Source organism: Momordica charantia (genome assembly GCF_013281855.1).
Source record: "Momordica charantia cultivar OHB3-1 chromosome 10 unlocalized genomic scaffold, Mcharantia_2.0 BLBB01000010.1, whole genome shotgun sequence".
NCBI lineage: Eukaryota > Viridiplantae > Streptophyta > Magnoliopsida > Cucurbitales > Cucurbitaceae > Momordica > Momordica charantia.
In genome coordinates this window covers 4,840,477-4,864,008 of record NW_028275158.1, presented here as the reverse complement: position 1 = coordinate 4,864,008, position 23,532 = coordinate 4,840,477, and the positions used below count along the sequence as shown (strand labels likewise).

General features: G+C 31.4%; 3 protein-coding genes across 3 annotated transcripts; 1 reads left to right on the top strand and 2 right to left on the bottom strand.

Moving 5' to 3' along the window:
* The first annotated feature begins 8,176 nt into the window (after window positions 1-8,176).
* On the top strand, window positions 8,177-11,585 carry LOC111008354 (inositol-3-phosphate synthase 1). The gene is made up of 10 exons (XM_022281015.2): window positions 8,177-8,516; window positions 8,606-8,674; window positions 8,880-9,015; window positions 9,113-9,360; window positions 9,770-9,996; window positions 10,095-10,210; window positions 10,301-10,477; window positions 10,760-10,948; window positions 11,039-11,101; window positions 11,224-11,585. The coding sequence occupies exons 1-10, from the start codon at window positions 8,329-8,331 to the stop codon at window positions 11,341-11,343; spliced, it is 1,533 nt and encodes a 510-aa protein (XP_022136707.1). The 5' UTR covers window positions 8,177-8,328; the 3' UTR covers window positions 11,344-11,585.
* A 2,329-nt stretch (window positions 11,586-13,914) lies between these two features.
* LOC111008457 (FCS-Like Zinc finger 7-like) lies at window positions 13,915-15,364 on the bottom strand. The gene is made up of 2 exons (XM_022281182.2): window positions 14,951-15,364; window positions 13,915-14,282 (listed from the first exon to the last, which is right to left on the bottom strand). Exons 1-2 carry the CDS (start codon window positions 15,259-15,261, stop codon window positions 14,168-14,170), a joined length of 426 nt encoding a protein of 141 aa, XP_022136874.1. The 5' UTR covers window positions 15,262-15,364; the 3' UTR covers window positions 13,915-14,167.
* Window positions 15,365-19,097: 3,733 nt separating this feature from the next.
* LOC111008425 (uncharacterized) lies at window positions 19,098-23,199 on the bottom strand. Its single transcript, XM_088119203.1, has 4 exons — window positions 22,726-23,199; window positions 22,582-22,642; window positions 22,324-22,468; window positions 19,098-19,534 (listed from the first exon to the last, which is right to left on the bottom strand). Exons 1-4 carry the CDS (start codon window positions 22,937-22,939, stop codon window positions 19,280-19,282), a joined length of 675 nt encoding a protein of 224 aa, XP_087975329.1. The 5' UTR covers window positions 22,940-23,199; the 3' UTR covers window positions 19,098-19,279.
* Window positions 23,200-23,532: the final 333 nt, after the last annotated feature.

Genomic DNA, 23,532 nt, shown 5'->3' with positions numbered 1-23,532 from the left:
TCAAAATAATATTATAAAGATATTTATTTCATATTGTAGTAATGACATTATTTAGAGTTATGTTTGGTAATATTATCGTTTCTTCTTTCTATTTTCTTGTTTTGAATAAAAGAAAAAAAATAGAATTGCATCGCCCCCAAAATCTATAGAATCAACTTTCAAAATGATAAAACTATATTGTAATTTATGTTATGGAATAAATTGGAAAACAGAATAAGAAACTTGTTTTGTTGTTTCCAAAATTTCAATATTATTATTTCCAAAATTTCTATAAAATCTCGAGATGAGAAACAAAAAACATGAATAGTTGTAAATGTTTTAGATTTCTTAATAAAATTAAAAAAACGAGAAACAAGAAAGGGAAATATTATCAAACAAGCTCTTAATGTATATTAATTATTTTTCAAACTCTACGATAGTCATCTACCTTAGGAGTTAATTCATATGTGTTTTCTAATACTAAATGTTGTAAGATCAAGCGATTGTTGTGTGTGATTAGTTGAGGTAAGCGCCAACTTTCTCAGACACTAATGGATATGAAGAAAAATAATAATAATTACTTTTCCATTTAGATTTAGGAAGTAATGGAACACGACACCTTCAATACCAATTACCATTTGATTGTAAAAACAAATATATGATAAACGAATTAAAGATGAAACTAAATTTTAAACAAAAGTCCAATGGTCATATAGCGCACGTAACAAATACATCATCTTAACATCTCCAATCTACGAATAATAAAACAAATAATAAAGTACCAAGATCAATCCTATGTTATTTATTTGTCAAAACGACAATTGGCATATATCTCCAATTAAAAAAACAAAATTCATATATTATTATTTCATAGATATTAATTGAACTTAACTATAAATGATCGATAAAATCTAATTATACATGTAGCCACCACAATCTATATATTAATAATACTGACCTGATTAAGAACCTATAAAAAATTATCTATTGATCGCATCTCCTAACTATAAATAATAAAGTAGAAAGTTCAATCATATCCTATTTATTTCATATTTGTTAATTTGAACTTGACTATAAATGAGGATGAAATCTAATTAATTGTACATGTAGCGACCATAATCTATATATTTATAACACAATCTATTTTAAAACCTATAAAAAGAAGGGCAAAATACATTTTTGGTCCTTAAAGTTTGAGGTAGGTGTCTACTTAGTACTTGAAGTTTCAAAATGAACATGTTTGGTCCTTAAAAGTTTAAATTAGGTGTTAATTTGGTCTCTCAAGTTTTCAAATAAACACTTTTGGTCCATGAAATTTGAGAAATGGTTCAAAATGGTCCCTAATTTTTTTTACTATTAATTAACTAATATTAAAATGACGTGGCAAATTGCAATTAAATTATTTATTGTAATTGCTGACATGGTAAATTATATTAATTAAATAATATATGTGTAGGTGATAGTACTTTCTCTATCCTCTCCTCTCCTCATCTCATCTCTTACTCTCTTTTTCTCCTACCCTTTTAGGGCGACCACCACGTCTTTGCCGTCGTCGTCCACCATTCATATCGGACATATATTATTTAATTAATATAATTTGTCACATCACCAACTACAATAAACAATTTAATTGCAATTTGCCACGTCATTTTAATATTAGTTAATTAATAGTAAAAAAAATTAGGGACCATTTAGAACTATTTCTCAAATTTCAGGAACCAAAAGTGTTCATTTTAAAACTTCAGGGACCAAGTTGACACCTAATTTAAACCTCAAGGACTAAAAGTGTACGTTCTGAAACTTCAGGGACCAATTAGACACCTACCTTAAACCTCATGGACCAAAAATGTTCATTTTGAAACTTTAGGGACCAAGTAGACACCTAACTCAAACCTCAGGAACCAAAAATGTATTTTGTCCTAAAAAGAATTATCCACTGAATGTAATTTCAACAAAAACTATTCAAGCTAAAGCGAGCACAACTCAGTGATAATTGACACATATGTCCAATTAAGAAGTTGTGAGTTCGAATCCCCACTCCTCATGTAGTACTAAAAAAATACAAAACTATTTGAATTAAAAGTATATGATAATTTTTCAAGGAGAAAAAAAAAAAAAGAACAAACTCAAATATAGGCATCTTTATTTTTCACATTCAAATTTGCTTTCGAACCATTCTAAGCATACTAAAAAAAAAGTACCTCAAACCACCCATCCTAAAGTTTTGTTTTTCTTGAGAAAAATTCTTTTATTACATGGACTGACAACGGGCCAAAACATGAACATGGACTTATGGGAAACATGGACCTTGGACCCTCTTTGCAAGGATACTTTTTCAAAGGTTCATGACCCGAAAAATCCGATCAACTCATGGGTCCCGGTGGGTTGAGTTCAAATCAATAAAAATAAATGTTTTATTGGGAGTGAACCAATTTCAACTTACTATTAATCTGAAAGCATTTCTTTTAATTAATGAAACCTCGAACTCATATTGGTCATGGGACAAAGATAAGCTAGCAAGGCCTTGAAGACCAAAATTATTACATCTATACGGATATAGTTATTTTTTCTTTATTTCATTCGATAAATTTTTATAGATGGTTTATTCTCCAACAATATTTAAAAATGACTTTTTAAGTTTTTAGAGTGTAATTTTTTATTAAAGTAAATAGTATTGACCACCTATACAAATCTTAACTCAACGTTAGAAAATATGTTAATAAATGTTTAAGATATTAGTGTTTATTTTTTGTTATATAATAATTTGAATGAGTGTTTCATATATATATATATATAGTGGCCTGTATCGACAAAACTCAAATGTTTCATAGCTGGGTTGAGTACTTGAATTAATTATTTATCAATAGTTGTTTGGATTGAATAAATTTACGACTCGAATAATTAGATTGGGTCTAAAATGTACTTCAACCCGACCAACTCCTGACATGACTATTATTCAATGGATCTATTTACTTTACTAAGGGCATGCATGCACAACGGCTCTAAGTTTTCTTTAGCATAATAGACCACATACATTATAATTGCCAAAATGGCCAGAGAATGTTATTGAAAAGATAGTCAAATAAAAACTTTAATCTTTTCACGTTTTTTTTTTCTCTGCACATAAAAATGAAAGAAAATATTAATGCTTGGGAATACAGATGGATAAAAATAATGGGAAAAAATCACATAAAATAAAATAATATATACTAAAATATTTATAAAAAAAAGTGTATTTGAAAATTTGGAGGTAGTAATTAGATAATTTTTATATGTCTATGGATTCAACATCGATATCGATATGAAAGATGAATTGAAATTTCTATTATCAATTGATTTTGAGATGAAATTAAATGAATTTTGATATTGTATCAAATCTAATAAGTCCATACATTTTATCGATATTTCCATAAAATTAGAACCTCGACGTAGACGTGGACATTTAGAAGCTTGGGTTAGGGGTAGGGAATTGGGAAATTTGATGGCCACTCAAAAGGCATGGCGCTAGGTTTGCCACAAACCCATTTCGTGGCCCATCTTCTTATTCATTCTGCTGTGCTCATCGCTGCCTGCAGGTCCTCTTCAGTCTTTTCACCTCTCTCTCTCAATCTCCACATGCTTCCCCAAGTTTCTATTAAAATTTAATGAATGTGCTTTTTCCCCCTTTTTTCTCTTAATTCAATTTTTTTTCCTTTTCTTTTTTGGTAAAAGAATTTTTATCTATTATTGACATAAATTGTTTGCCATAAATTGAGCCAGGATAGATTTGATAACATTTGTGTTTGGAATAGTTAGATATTGTTTAGACTAGCAATTTCAATCAAGAGAGTGGTAATACATTGTGGTTTTTTTTTTTTAATTCTCTAAGTTGAGATTATTTACCAACGAATTTAAATAAAGCGTGAAGTTAATATTTTTAGTTTGATTAATCGATGTGTAGTTAACTATGGACATTCCTTGTAGCTAGATAAAATTATATTTATGTGAGCATTAATTTTGGAAAACCGTAGTGGATAGCAAAATTTCTTTTATGTATTTCAATATATGTCATCTGTTTTTTAAAATTTTCAAATGTAACACAAATTTTTTGCTTATATCAGTAGTATATCAAATGTATATCACTTGCAAGTATATCAGACACTCATATCAGATGTATATCACATACATATATCAGTAGTCAGAGATATTACAAATGTATATCATTTGGGTAAAACTGTCATTTAAAATTGGACATCTTTTTTTTTTTGGTAAAAAAAGTGATATATTTGAAAAAACTAAATGTGGTTGCTATTTTGCTAATTTTACTAAATATTTGTCACATTTGCAACGGTCCCATTAATTTTTCTTTACTGTATTAGAATTTTAGCAATTTTTTTGTTGCAATTATGTATTTGACTTTATGGCTATTTCGCATTTGGATATTAATTTTATTCACAAAATCCACGTAAAGTATTAGTATCAAATAGAGATGAAAATTAATGACATTGATAAAATTGAAAATTTAAGGTGGAAATTAGGAAAAAAAAATTAGTTGTAGAATAAGCTTTACTTTTCTATCTACAAAATGTTGGAGGAAAAAATGAAGGAATAGTTTTAGATTCCAATGGTGATCCAATTCAAATTTGATTTGTTTTCTATTTTCAACAATTAAAGAGCACCATATAAATTGTTGATGAATAAGACTTGGTCATGCATGGCCAATCAACAAGTAGTACTACAAGGCCTCACTATTCAATAATTAGGTTCCACTTGAAGCCTAGCCATGATGATAAAATGACAAATCAGGACAAGAGGGTGTGACCACTTGAAGTTGAAAGGGAGGGGCATAACCAAGATGATAACTTCAATTCTTGGGTGCATATATGGAAATTATCAATTTCTTTTGCTATTTATAAAACAAAAATGCAAATTTTACAATATTATTTCAAATTTATGTACTTTATCACTAATACTTGCATCATCTTTTTAACATTAAGATCAATAACTTCTATTGAAATTTTAAGAAATTTCCGCTGATATTGCCATGTATTAGAGTCATTGGTCGAAATGGATAATTGTGGAGAGAAATTAAAATTGATGATTGAACAACGATAAAAACCAAAATGATTATATTTTTTAGTTTCAAAGACATAATTAAACATTTTAAAAAGTTTAAATACCAAATAATCTGATTAATTTTTTAAAGTTAAAAAGATATCTAACAACGATTAGCAACGTATAAGTCATTCTTACATAGGATTAACAACATACCTATTAACCTAAAATGGAAAGAAGTAGAGATTTTGGCCATCGGTATAACCTTTGAATTATTGACATATTAGGTTTTTGCTCACCCTTGGAAGATCTCAAATACTTTTTTTTAGTACAACATGTTGGGGAGGGGATTCGAACTCGCAACCTTGTGGTTGGAGGTATATGTCAATTATTGCTGAACTAGGCTCGTTTTAACTTGAAGATCTCAATACTTTCTCCTTGCTTCTTGATTTAGTAGGCATAAAGTAAAACATAAAGTAAAACATAAACAAAACTATACTTAATTTATTTACTACATGGTAAGAAATATTGCATAAATTAACATTCTGAATTACTCCTATGTTTACTAATTGTGACAAATCTTTTCAAGATAGACTCAAATCAAGAATAAAAAAAATGAAAAAGAAAAATGAGAAAAAACCAATGGTAAGGAGAAACTAGGTTGTGAAGAGTTTTTTTTAGTACAATGAGTTAAATTGGCATGTATCAAAAAAAAAAATTTGTTCAAATACTATTTTCGTCCTACTTTCCACTTTGGTTCATTTAGATTTTTATATCGAAACATTTGTTTTGGTGTTTATATTTTCGACTTTTGTTCATTTTAGTTCTTATACTTTAGAAATGTTTGGTTTGATCCTTGTAGTTTTTAAAAAATTGCTATTTTTGTGTTTTCATTTTCATTTTTATCTTATTTTCTTTCCATCACAATTTTATCATAATACTTTCACTCATTAATTTTTTTGAAATGTACTAGTCATATATTAAGAAGTTTCCATTGTGTATAAAATTTTGCAAAAAGGAAATAAAATGGTTAATTAAAAAAGTAAAATAAACCTTCTAACAGTAGAGAGAATAAAATGAATAAAAGTTGAAAGTACAGAGAGAATAAAATGAACAAAGTAAATAGACTAAAATAAATCAAGTAAGATAATTAAAATAATATTAAATTTTTTTTTCTTTTGTTGGAAAGAGTACAAAAAATTATTATGGAAACTTGCTTTTTAATATAAGACGAAAAAACTCAATTTCGTGTAGGGATGGAAAGGGAAAACTAAACCTTTTTTCTATTTTTTTAATTGGGATATAGACCCTCCTGGTCCTCAACTCTACGTCTCTATCTCCCTTCTTAATTTTCAAATTTAAATTATAAACTATAAAACTAAAACTAATTCATATGAAAAGTTATTGTTATTTTCTTGTCAAAGAATTATTTCTCAAAGTACAAGTTTTGAAAAAGAAAGTTGAATGCCGTAGTTGAGTGGTTAAAATGTAATTTCTATTTTTTTTTAAAATCTTCATCTCAATTATACTCAAAATAAATTAAAAAGATTTCAAAATCCAAAGAAAATGTAACGTTTATAGTGTGAATTCTATTTTAATTTTTTTAACTTTTAAAATACCTATTTTAATATAATTTTACCAACTTTTAAATATCTATTTTAATTCTTAAAATTTTTAAAATATAACCATCTTAATTTTCAAGATTATTTTGTCCTTGGTTAATTAATAGTTGGATAGTATGATTTAAAATGTGTGTATTAATTGCTAACACAGAGACGAATTAGAGCCACAATTTTAGACTCTAAAGCAAGTATTGAAGGGATAGATACTTAGAGAAAAATAATAGTTTGAAAATTTAAGAAGATATTTAGAAAGCTTAAGAGATCAAGTAAAATAAACTTAAAATTATGTGAATCAAATAAGATATAAAAGTTTAATTTTGTTTTTAATATTCATACTTTTAAATATTTAAAACGAATAACAAGAGAAATCTCTAAACTAGGAGGAGGTTCTCTTAAACTTTTAATTTAAACAATTATCTCCAAAACTTAAAAAATCATTAAAATTAGATCTTACCCTTCTAGGTCCATTAATTGCAAATTGCAATCTCAATATTTATCATAATTAACTCTAAACCACTCATAAATTCTATGGTTTTGTTGCATAATTAAATTCTCTAATTTATTATGAAATAAATTAATCTAAACATGGCTCAATTTATTCAAACATATATTTTCAGTGAAAGTTCGAATTTCTATACCATATTGAACTAAAAAAAACTTATTATGAGGTTGTCACAATAATTATAGGAGAATAATTGATCAAATTGAGTTATTCGCCAATTTGAGTATAGTTTATGACATTTATCTTGTGATTACCGTCTTCTAAATGATCATAGGAACAAACCTCACACTGTAGTGTAATATAATAAGTGACATATATTTTCAACAAAAAAGATGTGGGTCGATCTCCCACCCCACATGTTGTACTAAAAAAAATTATTTTACCATTTTTTTTCTAAATCTAAATTTGTTTATAAGTAATTTAAAATAAACTTTCAAGCTGATATCTAGTAAAGTATTAAAAAAAATTTAATACATCATAGTGAAGATCTGAACCAACAACATTTTGATCGAGATAAATATTTTAATCAGTTGAACTATGAAATCAACAATAGAGTAATTTTTTTCCGCTCTAAGAGTTGGAAATTCAAATCTTTAACTTTTTGGAATAAGTATCAATTACTACCAAACCAAGCTTATATTCACGCTAAACTTTTAATTTCATGTCTAATCAATATTTGATATTTCAATTTCGCAACTAATATATTTTTAAATTTTTTTATAAAAGGTCTAATATATCATTGAAAAATTTTAAACACTTTTTTAGAATTGATGATTAGGATGGTTTCTTCGGGAAGTTGTTTGGACGACGTGTCAGCCCATACGGACCCTTCCCTGTCGTTCTCCTTCCTTCACAAACAACATTTTTTTACAGTTATCTTCTTCACTTCCATTAGCAGATTATGGAACTTTCACGCTCTGTAATCTGTTCCTTTTCATGGAGGAGATTACCGGTGGGGCCGTCTCTTCCACCGCCTACACATCTTGCGACGCGTGTCGAATCCATTCCCATTTCCGTCTTTAAATCCACAGCGCCCCCCCGAATCAGCGATCACCGCAGCAAAATTCCCGAGGCCCCGAAGAGAGGTGTCGAGGAGAAAGAGGGAACAGGTTTCTCTTCTTTTTTCTGTACTTCACCCCTTCTTCTTCTTCTTCTTCTTCTTCTTCTCCTCGGTGGGTTTTGTTCGGCAAAATGTTCATCGACAGCTTCAAGGTCGAATCGCCCAATGTCAAGTACACGGACGCTGAGATCCATTCCGTGTACAACTACGACACTACAGAGCTGATTCATGAGAACAGGAATGGTGCTTATCAGTGGACTGTCAAGCCCAAATCTGTTCAGTATGAATTCAAGACTGATATTCGTGTCCCCAAATTAGGGTTTGTTTTACTAATCCCTCCGTATCCGTTTGTGGAACCATTTTTGTTTTGGATGTCTGGAATTCAATTTTCGCTTTGTATTGGTGTAGGATGATGCTCGTTGGATGGGGTGGAAACAACGGCTCTACTCTTACTGGAGGTATCATAGCCAACCGGGAGTAAGTTTCTCTCTCTCGAGATTTTGGTCTTCAATTTTATATTGGAGTTGATGCTTAGAATTGACTTTTTGTGATTTTATTATTTGTTATTAGAGATACAGTCTCTGGTTTTTCTACAAAATTTTCAAATAATAAATAGTTTAAAACTCTGCCCAATAATAATATTATAGCATCTGAAATTGGATGATGGATATCCTATTCGCAGAGGGATTTCTTGGGCAACGAAGGATAAAGTTCAGCAAGCCAACTATTTTGGGTCTTTAACCCAAGCATCGTCTATCCGAGTTGGCTCTATCGATGGCGAGGAGATTTATGCTCCATTTAAGAGCCTCCTACCCATGGTAATTATATCACAACAGTTAATTGGAGAGTTATGGGTTTCTGAAATAGTAATCCTATGATGATTTTGAACTTAGCAAAATTGATTTTAATCTGCAGGTTAATCCAGATGACGTTGTGTTTGGAGGGTGGGACATAAGTGACATGAACTTGGCTGATGCCATGGCCAGAGCTAAGGTCCTTGATATTGATCTGCAAAAGCAATTGAGACCCTACATGGAATCCATGGTCCCACTTCCTGGAATCTTCGATCCTGATTTTGTTGCTGCGAATCAGGGCTCACGAGCCAATAACGTTATCAAAGGCACCAAGAAAGAACAACTTCAGCAAATTATTAAAGATATTAGGTATATTATTTTTGGGTATATGTCAGTTAAAGGTTAAGATTTTATACTTTTCATAATATCTGACTACATATGAAATGTTTGTTTGACGAAGAAAATTTGTATGGCTACTAAAAGTTAGTTTGAGATGATTTTTTAGGTAGTGCTTCCAAGTGAAGTACTCAAAAGTACTAGTTAAGTGCTTTGCTTTTTAAGTGCTCTTTACTTTGATTAAAAAGTAAAAAGACTTTTCAACCCCCAAAATTCATATCAAAATCACCTTAAATCATATGGGCCAGCAGCTGTACTCTGTCTTTTTGGCTTTTCAAAATATTTATGAATGGGACAATATGCTAGTGAGCAATCCAGTTTTATGGTTTCGAAAATTTTTAGATGCTAAAGCTAAAAAGTAGGTTATGTTGTAATTTATTAGGGAATTTAAGGAGAAGAGCAAGGTGGACAAAATTGTAGTGCTGTGGACTGCCAACACAGAGAGGTACAGCAATGTTATTGTGGGGCTAAATGACACTATGGAAAATCTTCTGGCTTCTGTGGACAAAAACGAGTCGGAGATATCTCCTTCCACATTGTATGCAATTGCTTGTGTCCTTGAAAATGTCCCTTTCATCAATGGTAGCCCACAGAACACTTTTGTCCCAGGTACCCCTTGTATATCCTCATAAAAGAATTTCCAACTTTTACCTTTATTTATCCCTATTTAAGCAAAATTCACTGAAATTATGGGATCTTGTTAACAGGGTTGATTGACTTAGCCATTCATAGAAATAGTTTGATTGGAGGGGATGATTTCAAGAGTGGTCAGACAAAGATGAAATCTGTGCTTGTAGACTTCCTTGTTGGTGCTGGTATCAAGGTACCCCACTCTGTTTAATTAAACTTGGAGATCTCTTCAGTGTTATAAAATTTTGGGTGCTCTAACATATGTTGTGGAATTTCGTGCCAGCCAACATCAATAGTGAGCTACAACCACCTTGGAAACAACGATGGAATGAACCTGTCAGCCCCACAAACTTTCCGATCCAAGGAGATCTCAAAGAGTAATGTTGTGGATGACATGGTCTCTAGCAATGGCATCCTCTTCGAGCCTGGCGAGCATCCTGACCATGTGGTGGTCATCAAGGTATAATTCATTAAATTTCCTGAGTTTGAATTGTAAATTTAGATGTTTCTACGAAATCATACAAACCACTTATTTAGATATGAAATATCTTATCACCAATTGATGTAAGATGATGAGGAAGTTAGCTTCTAAATTGGTTTGAATACGGATGATTTTTAAGAAAATCTATATTATATCTAATGATGTTGTGGACTGCTGAAAGTTAATCAGAACAATTGACTTAGATTTTGTTAATTCTTCCTGTTTTACTGAGAGTGGTTGCTTTGGGATGGGAATTTTCAGTATGTTCCTTACGTGGCGGACAGTAAGAGGGCCATGGATGAGTACACCTCAGAGATATTCATGGGTGGTAAAAGCACCATAGTGATGCACAACACATGCGAGGACTCTCTCTTGGCCGCTCCTATCATACTGGATTTGGTTCTTCTTGCCGAACTCAGCACTCGCATACAGTTCAAGGCCGAAGGGGAGGTCAGTTCCATTCTCTCTCTTGGAAAAAAGCCATTTTTTGTTTGCCATTTTAAAATGAATTCTAAAACGCAAGTGAATTGTGGTGTGTAGGGAAAGTTTCACTCTTTCCATCCTGTGGCTACCATCCTCAGTTACCTTACAAAGGCTCCTCTTGTAAGTTTTTTTTTTTTTTTTTTTTTTTTTCATAGCCATTGCCTGCTGAAATATTATAACTTTTCATTTGACAATTTGAACATATTTCTGAATCGATATGTGGTCGAAAATGGTGAAAACAGGTACCGCCAGGCACACCAGTGGTGAATGCTCTGTCGAAGCAGCGGGCGATGCTGGAGAATATAATGAGAGCTTGTGTTGGGTTGGCCCCTGAGAACAACATGATTTTGGAATACAAGTGAAGTTTGATAACGTTGAGTTGAATAGAAAATTGGTTTTCTTCTATAAGTTTGTGAAAATATGCAGCTGTTTCTGTCTGGTTTTTTACATTTTTTTTTTCTTCTTCTTCTTCTTTTTTTTTTTCTTTAAGCCCTCTTTTTATATCCGGCTTGGGGAAGTTGTTAATCTTGGGCAAGCCATATCTTCTGTAATGGAATTATACATATTTTAAACTAAATAGATTTCATGTTTTTAAGGTTTCAAATATCAACTTAACTAAGTTGGGTAGTTTTATTTTTCTTCATGCCATACAAACCCAACCAAAAATTCAAAACCAAAAGTTCATCCTCTGAAAAAAAAGGGTGTTATAAAGCGCCAAGAAGAAATAAACTAAGGAATTATGTTCTCTATCTCACACTACAATATATTTTGATTAAATATTATATTCTCTGAGAAAATAATGTTTGGTTTATTCTGTGTTTTGTCGTTAGAGTAGTTGTCAAAGAATTCAATCTCATACTCACTTGTTATACTAAAAAAAAGTGTTAGCCTGCTAAGAATCCAAATAGGCTTACATTTAACACCAGAAAAAAGGCCAACCAATTATTTCAGTGAAAAGACAAAAAAGTGGTCCATGGACCAAATTCGACTTTTTTTTTTCTTTTTTCTTTTTGGTAATTAGTCCATTCCCACAATGGCCAATAATTGGGAAGATGGCCAACACTGAATGCCCCTTGATGTGACTCTAAGCTTATTTCCAAACTGTTTGGAATTTAGTACATTTTTCCATCCATTTTGCCCCAAAGTGACTTGGACTTTCCATCAAATATGAGGCTAACTATAACAAAGATGGTAAATTAATAAGGTCTTTAGGTGGAAATTTGAATCATGTATGTATATAAATTGAACTATGTTCAGATTGACAGATGCCATTAAGTCTTGATTTTTGTTGAATTTGGTGAGTTTTAAAAGAATTATTTCATGGTTGATTTTGTATAATTATTTGTGAGTTCTTGATTTTGTGCATTGACTTGTGAAGGCTTGAATTTCATTGATTGCTAATTGCAATTTAAAACTTAAAAAGTTAAGTTTTTCTTTACATTTTTTTTAATTCGAGCAGTATAGCTATTACATGGACTCTAATCAGCCCAGCACTTTAAACAAAGCCATAACTTGCCAATTTGAGTGCATAGCCCATACAAATAAAGGCCCAAAGCTCTCCCCAACTTATTAATTCAAGTTGCTTTGTTCTAGAAATCCAATCCAACAGCTCACATTTGTTAGATTGCAAGAAAGAAGATAAATTTCATTTATAAATGTTTCATATCTTTTATTCAAATGCATCTTGAATCACTCAAAAGAGATTAAAGGAAAAACTTAAAAGAAATAAAGTTTTGAACAAAAACCCTACTTCCCACAATGGCATAAACTTCTAAATTAGATTTATGTGGATTATCCAAAAAATGACACGAGAAATAAGTATAATGAGATAGAGATGATGATGTGAGTAATGACATAACAAGTACAATAGTCTAATCATATCATTCTTGCAGACTTATGACACTGAGATTAGAAGGTTTCGTAAGAATTATAAATTCTCTCTCAAAAGTGCGATGAACAAAAATAATAAGAGAAGGAAGAAAAAGTAAAGTTCATTGGTTATATTCTATACTGTACAAGCTACACACGTTTATACTAAAATGATGAAAATTACACCAAAACAATATATAGGTCATATATATACTCGCAAGAATATGCCTATCTTTTATAAATTATACTTTTATTTAGTTTCTATCATTACTTAAAATCCTAACGTAGAACATATCTTTCGGCAAAAGTTTAATTGATTTGGTATGATATGATGCAATGATAATATAGAAGAGGTATGTGTGGTAAATATAAGGTTTAATTCTCTCTCAAATACAAGTACAACACATATGTACGATGATTAAGAATCTATTTTTGACTCGATGACAATTAATTGTTCTCATTTTCATTCTCGTTAATGGATTGAACACGTTTAGAATAGTGACAAAAGAAAACGCGTCAAAATTAAACATATGGGACCTATTTCGCCGTCGATTTTGGCCGTCGCCTACTATATCTTAGCTTCAATGATTTTTGCATCATATAATTCATACCTACTAATATAATTCAACCACTCCCTTCCCTATTTTCTTCATTTACCACACCTCAGAAAAAAAAAATACAAACAGTCGTGCAAACGTTCACATTCTCTCCCTTTTTTCGAGGATGGGATGGAAAAAAAAAATTAAAATTCTAAAGTTTCAATTCAACCCTTATAATTTCGTTAAGTTTGTCAAAATATACATAAATTTAATACATATTATTTTCTTACCTGATACAATTTTTTAGATACATGGTATTTTGTTTTAAATGTGCGACAGAAAGAAGCAATGAAAGCAAAATATGTACGACATGAAAAAAATTTGTCATATCATTTAATTTAATTTATTGACACCTAAATTAAGAGATTTTTACAAAATATTAGTATCAAACTAAAACGTTTACATCTATGAAAACCCAATTTTTTTTAATGAAATAATATAAATCCCCAAATTGAGACATAGGAATTGAACCCAAAAGAAAAAATATATATCATATATGTTTGTGAAGCAAAAACGTGTAGTTAGCTTTGTATATCAAATTCACAAATTTCCCTGCTGATTCATAATCATTAATCACATACTTTTTTTTTCCTAATAATTTAGTCATGACACAAACTCCCATGTCTTTTTTTTTTCTTTTTCTTTTGCTTTTTCTTTCACATACAAATACTTCAAAAAGCTGTTGCCCGGCCACAGTCTGGTCGCCGGAGCCCCTCCCCTAGAGGTGGCGGCCGACGGCGCCGCCGTCTTGCTTTGATCCACTTCCACCACTGCCGTGATCTTGTTCCATCTTCTGCTCTCTACACTCTGCACTGCAGAATGCTGTATCTCCCCTAAACTCATAATATACCAACTTCAATTATTATTACACCCAAAAATTTGATAAATTTTCTCACTTGTACCAAATAAATAATTGTCATATTGGATAGAGAATTACTCATTAGTTTAAGATTTTTTTTAATACAATATATGAATGTGAGAATTTGAACACTCGATCTTCTTATCTAAAAAGTATGAAGTATTATTGAACTACGTTCAAGTTTGATCATTAATCTAAGTTGATAATTTAAGATAAATTTAATCTTTTTATTCATATTCTTAATGATATCCGTCATTTTGTTTTAAGGAATATATCTAACTTTTTAGATGATTAAATCCAAAAAATTAAGGTGAGAAATTACCATAAATTTTATCACTTATACCAAATGAATCATTATCAATATTGAATGGAGAATTAATCAATTAATTTAAGATTTTTTTTAGTGCAATACACAGACGTGAGAATTTAAACAATAATCTTTTGATTGAAAAAAAAAAGTATTATTCAGCTATGTTTTGGTTTAATCTAAGAATTTAAGTTGATAATTTAGAATAAATTTAATCTTTTTATTCATATTCATAACTAAACCGGTCATTTTATTTTTATGAAAATTAAATCCAGCTTAATATTCAGATAAGAAAAAACAAAAAAAAGTTTGGAAAGAGAGTTTGAATTTCATACATGTACATGTAAATGTCACGGGCGGGTGAGAGACGGCGGTGACAGAAGGTGCAAGTGCGTAGAAAGTGAACGGAATCGTCGCCGCCGTCGTTGAAGGCGGAGAGATTTCTCCGGCCTCTCGGCGACACGAAGGATAAGGTGTAGTTCATCAGATCAGCGTCGGCGGCGATCGCCGGAGGATTTTGCCAGCTTCCGGGACTGTGATGGTGATCAGACGGCTGTCCACCTTCCACGTGGCTGACATCCACCTTGATTCCTGACATACTCGCCGTTCTCTTCATCTGCGGCCGTGGGCGCTTCCGTACTAACATCTTCTTCCTCAGAGAGAGAGAGAGAGAGAGATTTGTGTGGGAACTAGGAAATAAGAAGAAGATGAAAGAGTTTTTTTTTTTGTTTTTATTTTTTAGTAATGAGTATAAGATGAAAGAGAATGAATGATTATATAAAAAAGCAAAAAGGGTATATTACAAGTTTGTGCCTTGAGTCTAATTTTGTACCTCTAACCAAAATATTTCAAACCCATTTGGTCGGTGAAAATGTCGATAGAAATATTGTCTTATTTGGTCGATTTTTCTGCAACAATCCTATGGAAATATCGATTTATCCCTGATGTTGATGTCGAACCTATAGACACATAAAAATATCAACGTTGTATTCCTTCGGTCAACCAAACATATTTACATATATTTAATATTCCGTCTCTAATTAATGAGAGTTTTCTTTTTCCTCTTCAATTGTTAGGGTTATATTATCAATATTGATAGGATTCTATCTCAAAATCAATTGGTAATGAAAGGAGTATCACATAACTATTATAAACCATTGTTAGGTCTATTTTCTTTTCAATGCGAGATACTTAAAATATATATGAACCATTTTTTAATCTAACACAATTTTTTTTAATACATTGACGATTTTTGAAATATAAGATATATATTATGCCTAAGAAATTAAGTTGATTGAACACTGCATTAATAACTTGATGAATTAGGGTCTGCCGCCCTCGCGCCAAAAAAGGAAAAATGGAAATAGAATTAATAATGATAGTTTAACTCGAAAATTAGTGTATGATGAGACTCAATCTGGGCCGTTGGTTGATTCATCGGATGGGAGAAGACAAGTCAACATCTTAATCTTATGCTCCATAATTATTTATACTGCGTTTTGTATATAAAAAAGCAATTTTATATTATTTTCTAAGTGGACAGATTTTATTTAAATGGTTGAAGCAATATATTTATTAATTTGGAGTTCAATATTTAAGGAGGATTTCAGTGTGGTGGAAATTTTATCCAAACGAAAACTCACACATTTTTATTAATTATTATTTGATTTAGTTACAAAAGTTATTGCAAAGTAAACAGTCAAATTACACATAATTTTGCTTTTCCTTCTTTTGTTGACCATGAAACTTTCCAGCTCCTACAAAAATTTTCCCTTTTTTTTTTTAAAATTTGTTTCGAATTTGCAGATTTTTAAATATTTTAATTTATTCCCTCAATTTTTAGGTGAAACTTATTAACTAATTTAATCGTTCGATTTTAATAATTTACTCTATTTAATTTATGAATTTTGAAACATTTTAGTTAGATTTTTTAATATTCAATTTTGATTTTAATAAGTCGTCAAGCTGTACGCTATATTTTAAGTTGGATGTTTATGCGTATTTTACTGATTAGATGACCAATTAAATAAATAAGGATAGACAATCTAAAAAATTTTGGTTTAAAATATATTTGACTCGTATTCTCCATCAAATGTTTTCTTTTTAACTAAAGCATAAGGAGAATAATTAATAAAAAAAAACTTTTAAAACCATGGAAACAAAATTCATACCAAACTTTATTAAGACAGTTAACTAAGCTGATTATTATTTGTTTAAACTCTAATACCATGTAATAAGCCACCTGAAACTTAGTAGAGATGATCACTGAGAGATGAAATTTCTTTCATTAATGATAAAAAGGTTGACCATTCTCTTAACACAAAAAGACTATGAACAGAATTTCACTAATAGAAAAATAAAACCAACTTATAACCCAAGATGGGTTTAACAAGTACAACAAAAAATATCTAACCTAGAATTACATGAATAACATCATTTTCACCTCTTATTTACATGACAATTTATCTTTCAAAATTCATCAAAAATGACGTTGATTGGAGATATATATCAATTACCACTGAGCTATGCTCGCCTTAATGACATTAGAAAATGTAAAACAATTACCGTAGCTGGTTAAGATCGAGTGGCCTATTCATGAGGCATCATCCATATCACCCGATGAATTGGACCAAAAGGATAATGACATATAATAATATGATGTTTTAATTGTTTTTGTCCAATAATTTACAATGATGCATTTTTCTATTATCATGGCCCCAACTGGGCATCACATTAATTTTTTCATCGTAATATATTTCATTATACTTACTATCGAGATCAAATGTGCATATATATTTCATCGTACTTGCTATCGAGATCAAATGTGCATGTATAACTCATATTCATATTCAAAACAAATGCTTCTAACTTAGCAAACGATTGTTAAAATTTTTCTCTACTAAATTTATATAAATCCTACAAATTTTCACAACTTATATATTTCTTTTTTGGAGATAAATATTATAAAATTGACATAAATATTTTATTTAAAAGAATTTGAGTGGGAAGAAAGGTGAGAGCTTTGGAGTATTCGTTCTCCAATTATGGAAATGGGCAATAATTGGGTATGGGTTTGAGTCAATTATTGGGTCCCTTTAATGAGGAAAATGAAACTCAAACAGATTGAATAATAAAATTATCAGAAGTCTGAGCTTCCATATTGTCTAATTCTAAAATTCTATTATTCTTTTTCTTCTTTTTTCCTAAATAAAAAATTATAATTATTAAGGTAATAAGACAATTTAGATAACATCATGCTATGTACTAGGGTCGTCATGCGGGTCCCACCATTTTCATCTATCAAAATCATACTCCACGTGTCATGTTACTATTTGCTCTTTTTATTATTATTATATTTTTGTGTGTGTGTTTTTCCATGGTGGAACTTTCTAGTCTCTCAAATTGGTGTTCATATTTTAATACTTTTGGGCTCTTTTTCCTTTTTCTTCTTTTGGGGAGGGAAGGGGGCTTTCTTGTATTTTTTTTGTCTTTTAGTAATTAGTTAGTTATTGAAGTTAATTTTTTTTTTCACCATATGTTAATCTTTGATTTATTAATATATACATTTAGTTTGTATTAGTTGAAGTTTATGGATGGAACATAAATATGATCCTTTATCTACTGATATTTGAATTGAGGCCGTACATGTTTTATTGATAAAACAACTCTCTTAAGAAATCAGAAATAGAAAAAAATGGCTATAGTTAAAACTAATATATTGATTGATTATGATTTAGAAGTTAAACTATGAAACCTTAAAGATATATAACGTTACATTTAAATTGAGAGGAAATAAGTTCAAACTCTATGATAGTTATTTACCAGAATTAATTTCTATGTGTTTCAGCTGTCTAATCTGGATCTTCATATATATCAGAAAAATAAAAAAGAGAAAAGAGAAACATAGACCGTTACCTAACAGTTATATTTCTCAAAATCGGAAAACAAAAAATAAAAAATTAGAACGTTACCAAATGATTCCTTAATTTTTTATCCATCAATACTCTATGATTTGATTATAATAAAAGAACAAAATCCTCACCAAATCTCTAGGGAAGAAATTAATATATATAAATGGATATACAATTCGATCAATATAAATATAAAATAAAATTCACAACAATACTTGAATATCTTACACGTAAAAGCAAGAAATTGCAAAGTCAACATGATTGAATTTTTCTTTTCCATTTATTTAACACAAGAAAAGAAGCAGCAAAAATGATGGGCTCTCCGCTTGAATTACTCAAAGGTGACACCATTGACATTATAAGATTTGAATAAATTCATTTGACAATCATTCTATGTTTCTTTTGTGATAATTACACTTTGATTTTCTTATACGCTTGAAGAGATATTTTGACATTAATATGTATAATTTTCTTCAATTAGGTGATAAGTGAAATCATATTTTCAATCTCTATGTTCTAACTTTAGTTTGAATCTAGTCTCATTTCTATTGAAATTTACTCAAGAATGAAGTTTGAAATAACAGACCTGAAGAAGTCCATAATATTATACTCTGCTTCAATGGAATCAGAGTTATTTCTTGGAAGTGCAGAATCCTAACTCACATCTTTATCCCACAAAAAGTATACGAAAAAAAGAAGATACAAAATGGAACGATAACCGTCGTGATGAACAGAGGTAGATAAGGAAAATTTTCATTCTTCTTTACCCATGGCCATCAAGAACTCGCCTTCGCAGACGACTTCGCCTCCAACATATGCCTTCCCATCCATTTTGGCAATTCCGAACTTCTTCTGCAACTTAGTGAGAGTCATTCGCATGACTAAAGTGTCTCCTGCGATCACGGGTTTTCGGAACCTCACTTTATCAATTCCAGCAAAGAAGAAATTGTCGCGAGAGCCTCCCACTTCTGGTTGCAGCATAACCAGACCGCCTACTTGAGCCATTGCCTATAATCCAAGCATTGGTAGAGGCTTATAATGAAGTATATTGTGTATCATAAAAACAAGGACAAATTCATTCCATTTTTTAGAAGATATTGTGATATTCATCAGAGTAAATAAGGGGTGTTAATAGTCCTGTGAAAGGACTGACCAGGCCTAGTTGTCACTGGACCAATGAGAAAGTAAGGCAAGAGAATGAGCTTAAACCATAGTGGCCACCTACCAAAGATTTAATACTTACGAGTTTTTTTTGGCAAACAAATGTAGAAAGATTAGACAACGGTCTCATGAAATTAGTTGAGATGCATTTATACGAACCTAAACACTCATAAATATTTAAAAAAAAAAAAAAAGAATAAGATGATTTTGGCGCAATGTATAGCCAAGAAATCCGTTATCCCCATTTATCAATAATGGCTTTTATCTGTTTAGGCTCTACATTCATCAAAAGGCACCTGAATAACCTCAACATTCCATTCACCCAAAAAAACGCATCAGCGACTTTGTTTTTAACCCAAGCTGGTATTGAATGTCAAAATCATAACATAACCCACCAATTTTGTAATCCAATTCTAATAATCCCTGCTCACTACATGTTACGTAACTCGAGCAAAACTTCAAGAGGGCGTTTGGGAAGAAGTTGCCAAACCTAGATGTAATCATTTAATAGGAGAAACCAAGAAGCTGAACCATGCCCCTTCTTATCAGAAGAAAACAAAAATAAACAAACAAACAAACCATGCGCCGAAACACCCCCACCCACAAAGCCTTTTCTGATTTGTCCAGATAATAACATCTCCATTTCTGGACTAACACAATGGCCGTCAATGAAGGGATGTCCCAAGGGAAAAATGTCAATGATGAAAGGCTGGGGAAAGAACTGTGAATGTGATCTATAAAGCCCAAAAAAAACTCGTGGGATATTATTAAATCCTAGGTAGGTCGCCACAAACTTGAAGAATAGTCTATAAGGCCCAAAAACTTTCATATCCTTGATGTACTTTGTTCCACGATGGTCATTTGCCCCGTCGGCTGATATATATGTCCCAAACTACTCAACTTGAAGAAAGAACAAGGGAACATTTCTTTTAGTTGGAATAATCTGGTGCTTTACTAAATGATCGACATTTTCCTCAATGGCGGGGCTATAAAATCAGAAATAATCAACATGAGTTAACTTTCCCAATTCTCTAAATACCTCATCAAAGTTTTCTATAACACTAAGATTCCCAACCATGTACTAATACAGCTGCAAATCCACTATACAGAGGCTAATTTATAAAAAAATAATATTGGCAATCTACCAAAAAACTCCCTTCACAATCAACCAAACACCCCGCATCTTCACTTAATTTACGGCAAAAATTCAACCAAGTGCAGAGATAATTCTTCCCAAACAATTAGTAATTCCTTAAAACAGTCCGCAAAATATTCATCAAAAGCAACAGTAAATTTTCCGCATGAGTCAACAAAATTCTCAACCAAAATATAATTTCATCCTCCTCGTGTAAGTAATCAACAAAATCTAAAGAAATTTATATTTTCAAACTTGGGAGTGCCAATTGTAGAGTGAATGCCTAGAAATTTCCAGCAAAGCATTGGTGGTAATTCTGAGAATTTAGTACCTTTCTTGCTCTAATTTCACAATTGAAAGTTTTCCTTGTACCAACTCAACCTTCTTGTGATAAATTCGATCATCTAAACAACCATTGCTATTTGCGAAGTCCTCTAAACCAAGTTTCATTGGAAAATTACGATTGAATTTCCTGGTCTTCTTTTCTCTATTAAGCCAATTTATAGCCCATCTTGGATGTAAACTTCCTCAAACTCAAATTAATCTGAACTCCAAATAAGAAAAATTATTCAAAATTTTGGTGCTGGGATCAATCTCTTGCCCCCTTTCCATGTTGTTTTCTGTATCACGAGAGATTGCTATGTCAGTTTTGTTATTTTCTGCTTCTGGCAGGTTGATAAATCCTTGATGAGAGTGAGAAGGCAAACATAAAGGAAAATATCTCTATTTTTCTAATCCTCCCTCTACTACATTGGTTTTCATTTTGATATGCTATATTTGAATGACTCTTTGCAGACCTTCCACGTTCCTTAGACATGGCCGTCATTCGATTGGCAAAATCGTCCAAAAAGCGGAGGCAGAGTTCGATCTCAAGCACTCCCATTAAATCTCGACGAAATAAGGACCTTTATTTCCCATCACTAGATTCTTGCTCGCCATTATCATTCTTCATTATGCTGCTTGACCCTGCGTTCATACCAAAGTGATGCAACCTAACATCTAACTTCTAAGAGAATAATCTCCATGAATCCTCCTCAACTGGAGCCTTAATTATAATCCAAAATTCAAACAAATACAAGAGACTAACCCTCTATTTATTAAGGATGCTAGCCCAATAACAACTAAAAATTAACAATTAACAAACTCAAATAAGATCGCCAGATTAGCCGTCACTACACTAGATCACATAAACTTGCCTTACAAGTTCAATCATTCAATCCACAGGCTTAAACTGTATTTAATGACTTATCTCCGATCAACGCAAGGAAAAGCAACAAAGACGGTATCCCTTTTTCTTTACTGAAGATGGGAGTGCATAATTCATACACATCCGAGCCCCAGTCCCAGAATCAGTCACAATTCCATTTCCATCAAAGTATTATAAGTTTTCTGTGCTAGTAATTCCAATTCATCATCAAGAGTTTATATCAATATGCAGTAAACAGTTGCACAATACCATCTTAATCCTCAAAATATTTCAACTTCAAGCTCTAGAAATTACCTCAACCATGAGAACGCCGGGCATGATAGGTCTCTCAGGGAAGTGCCCGGGAAAGAAGTTATCATTTATGGTAACATTCTTTATAGCAACAGCTGAAACCCCAGGATTGTATTCAATCACTCTATCAACTAAAAGAAACGGGAACCTATACCAAAAAAAAAAAAAAAAAAAACACACAACAATACATAAGATGGAAACATAAGAATCTCCAAAATCCCGATACACATTACAGAATACGAGAGGAATTTTAACAAACACCTGTGGGGCAAGATATTACGAATCTCATTGATATCCATCACAGTAGGAAAAGCGGGAAACTCTGGGGAGAGAATCAAACCAGCAATTAGGCTTCCAAAAGAGAAAAAAAGCAAAACCCATTTGAAATTAGAGAGAGGAGCTTACTCTTTTCAATGGGAACATCCAATTGGTCTTCAACGGGAGTGTCGTGGGCGGCAGCATTGAGAGAGCATCGGAAAGTGGGAAGCGAATTTGAGCGAAAAGAGATAGAAGGGGATCTGAAGAGGGAAAGAGAGGTGGTGGGATGGAGGAGGCATTTGTGTTGGTTCAGAGATTGGGCATTGGTGAAAGATACGAGAGAACTGGAAGTGGCAGCCATGGATGGAGATTAGGAGCGGAGAGTTCGAAGCGAGTGGGGGAAGAAATGTGAGTTAATGGCGAGTGGGGAAAGTGGGGGAAAACTGAAAAAAGAGCACAAAAAATCAAAATTTACTCGCTTCGGTCTTGGGGATGAGAGAACGATGAGACCGAGGCGCTGTTTCTGCCCAACCCCAAATTTTTTTGTTCTGAATTTAAAACGCTTATGATTTTGCCTTCCAAATGGGAATTACTCAAACCAACGACATATCATATCTATTTGTTTCATAGATTTTGCCAAATTTCTTCTAGAGAATTGAAAGGATTTTTCTTTCTTCTGAACTCACGATTTTTTTTTTTTAATGAAAAAGAGAGTCTTAAGTAGTTGAAACGCTTATGTTGATGATGTGAAAATATATTTACTTAGATTTTACTCTTATTTATAATATAATATTTTTAAAAGAATTTTACCTTTATTTTTGGTAACTTCACAAGTAAGTGACAATTTTACTTTTTATTTGAAACATATTAACACAAATTCTATATACAATGCAAATTCTTTAATACAAAATTATAGCTACATTAAAAAAAAATTATTGAGTGTAATGCTCAAAT

What these genes read in the sequence shown, in the direction of transcription:
- LOC111008354 (XM_022281015.2), top strand. Translation starts at nt 8,329, where the DNA reads ATGTTCATCGACAGCTTCAAGGTCGAATCGCCCAATGTCAAGTACACG. An exon ending in GGTATCATAGCCAACCGGGA is followed by an intron (nt 8,675 to 8,879) that starts GTAAGTTTCTCT and finishes TCCTATTCGCAG; the next exon opens with AGGGATTTCTTGGGCAACGA. An exon ending in AGTTCAAGGCCGAAGGGGAG is followed by an intron (nt 10,949 to 11,038) that starts GTCAGTTCCATT and finishes TGTGGTGTGTAG; the next exon opens with GGAAAGTTTCACTCTTTCCA.
- LOC111008457 (XM_022281182.2), bottom strand. Translation starts at nt 15,261, where the DNA reads ATGTTAGTACGGAAGCGCCCACGGCCGCAGATGAAGAGAACGGCGAGT. An exon ending in CGTGACATTTACATGTACAT is followed by an intron (nt 14,283 to 14,950) that starts GTATGAAATTCA and finishes TTATGAGTTTAG; the next exon opens with GGGAGATACAGCATTCTGCA.
- LOC111008425 (XM_088119203.1), bottom strand. Translation starts at nt 22,939, where the DNA reads ATGGCTGCCACTTCCAGTTCTCTCGTATCTTTCACCAATGCCCAATCT. An exon ending in GGATGTTCCCATTGAAAAGA is followed by an intron (nt 22,643 to 22,725) that starts GTAAGCTCCTCT and finishes TTCTCTCCCCAG; the next exon opens with AGTTTCCCGCTTTTCCTACT. An exon ending in CGTAATATCTTGCCCCACAG is followed by an intron (nt 22,469 to 22,581) that starts GTGTTTGTTAAA and finishes TTTTTGGTATAG; the next exon opens with GTTCCCGTTTCTTTTAGTTG.